General features: G+C 72.3%; 1 protein-coding gene across 1 annotated transcript in view; it reads left to right on the top strand.

Annotated features, from left to right (window-relative positions):
• Positions 1–83: 83 nt before the first annotated feature.
• MNEG_16087 (hypothetical protein) overlaps positions 84–683 on the top strand; it is a gene marked incomplete at both ends in the record, with an annotated part of 2039 nt that continues 1439 nt past the window's right edge. The window contains 2 exons of the mRNA XM_014035441.1: positions 84–294; positions 562–617. Of these exons, the coding sequence (XP_013890895.1) occupies positions 84–294; positions 562–617 (267 nt within the window). The remainder of the gene's footprint in view (positions 295–561; positions 618–683) is intronic.

Here is a 683-nt window from a genome sequence, read left to right as displayed (position 1 = left end):
CCCCCCGACACACACCCCAGACAACCCCCACTCGTCCCCGCCAAAAAACCTCCGAAACCCCCCAAAAGGCCCTCGTGCCCCGCATGGCGGCCCCAGACCCCGAAGTCGGCGCCGCCGCCTGCGGCGCGGTGCGCGAGCTGCTCGCGCCCGACGCCGCGACGGCGCCCGGCCTGGAAGCGCTGCAGCTGGTGGCGGACCTGGTCAAACGCCGCAAGTGCGCCGCGCCGGCGCGCGTGGTGGAGGCGCTGCTGGTGCTGCGGCTGCGGGAGGTCGCCCCGCCGGACCCGACGGATGGTAGGAACCCGCAATCGGGGGTTTTCGTCCGATTGCAGTTTTGCTAGTCGCGCTTTTTTCGGCTTTGCCACGCTCGCGAGCGCTCCTGGTGATGCAGCCGGGGGACGCCGGTGCGAGGGTGCTAGGCCAGGAGCGCGGTTGCAGGCGCGGCTGCGCTGCTCGCCAGCGGTGTACGGGGCAGCACTCCCTTCCCACGCGCGTCGCGGCTTCGGCGCTGCACCTCTGCCGCATCAGCCGCGGGCCGCCGACCGCCGCCCCGCTGTGCAGGCGGCAAGGCAGCGCCCCAGAAGGCGCGCAAGAAGAAGAAAAGGAAGAAGGGTCAGGTGGAGCGGGACTTTCAGGAGGGGGAGGCGGGGCCGGACAGGGAGGAGCAGGCGGCGCTGCAGAGC

Source organism: Monoraphidium neglectum (genome assembly GCF_000611645.1).
Source record: "Monoraphidium neglectum strain SAG 48.87 unplaced genomic scaffold scaffold05968, whole genome shotgun sequence".
NCBI classification, from domain to species: domain Eukaryota; kingdom Viridiplantae; phylum Chlorophyta; class Chlorophyceae; order Sphaeropleales; family Selenastraceae; genus Monoraphidium; species Monoraphidium neglectum.
Note: the sequence above shows the minus strand (reverse complement) of the source record. Positions and strands in the feature narration are given on the sequence as shown.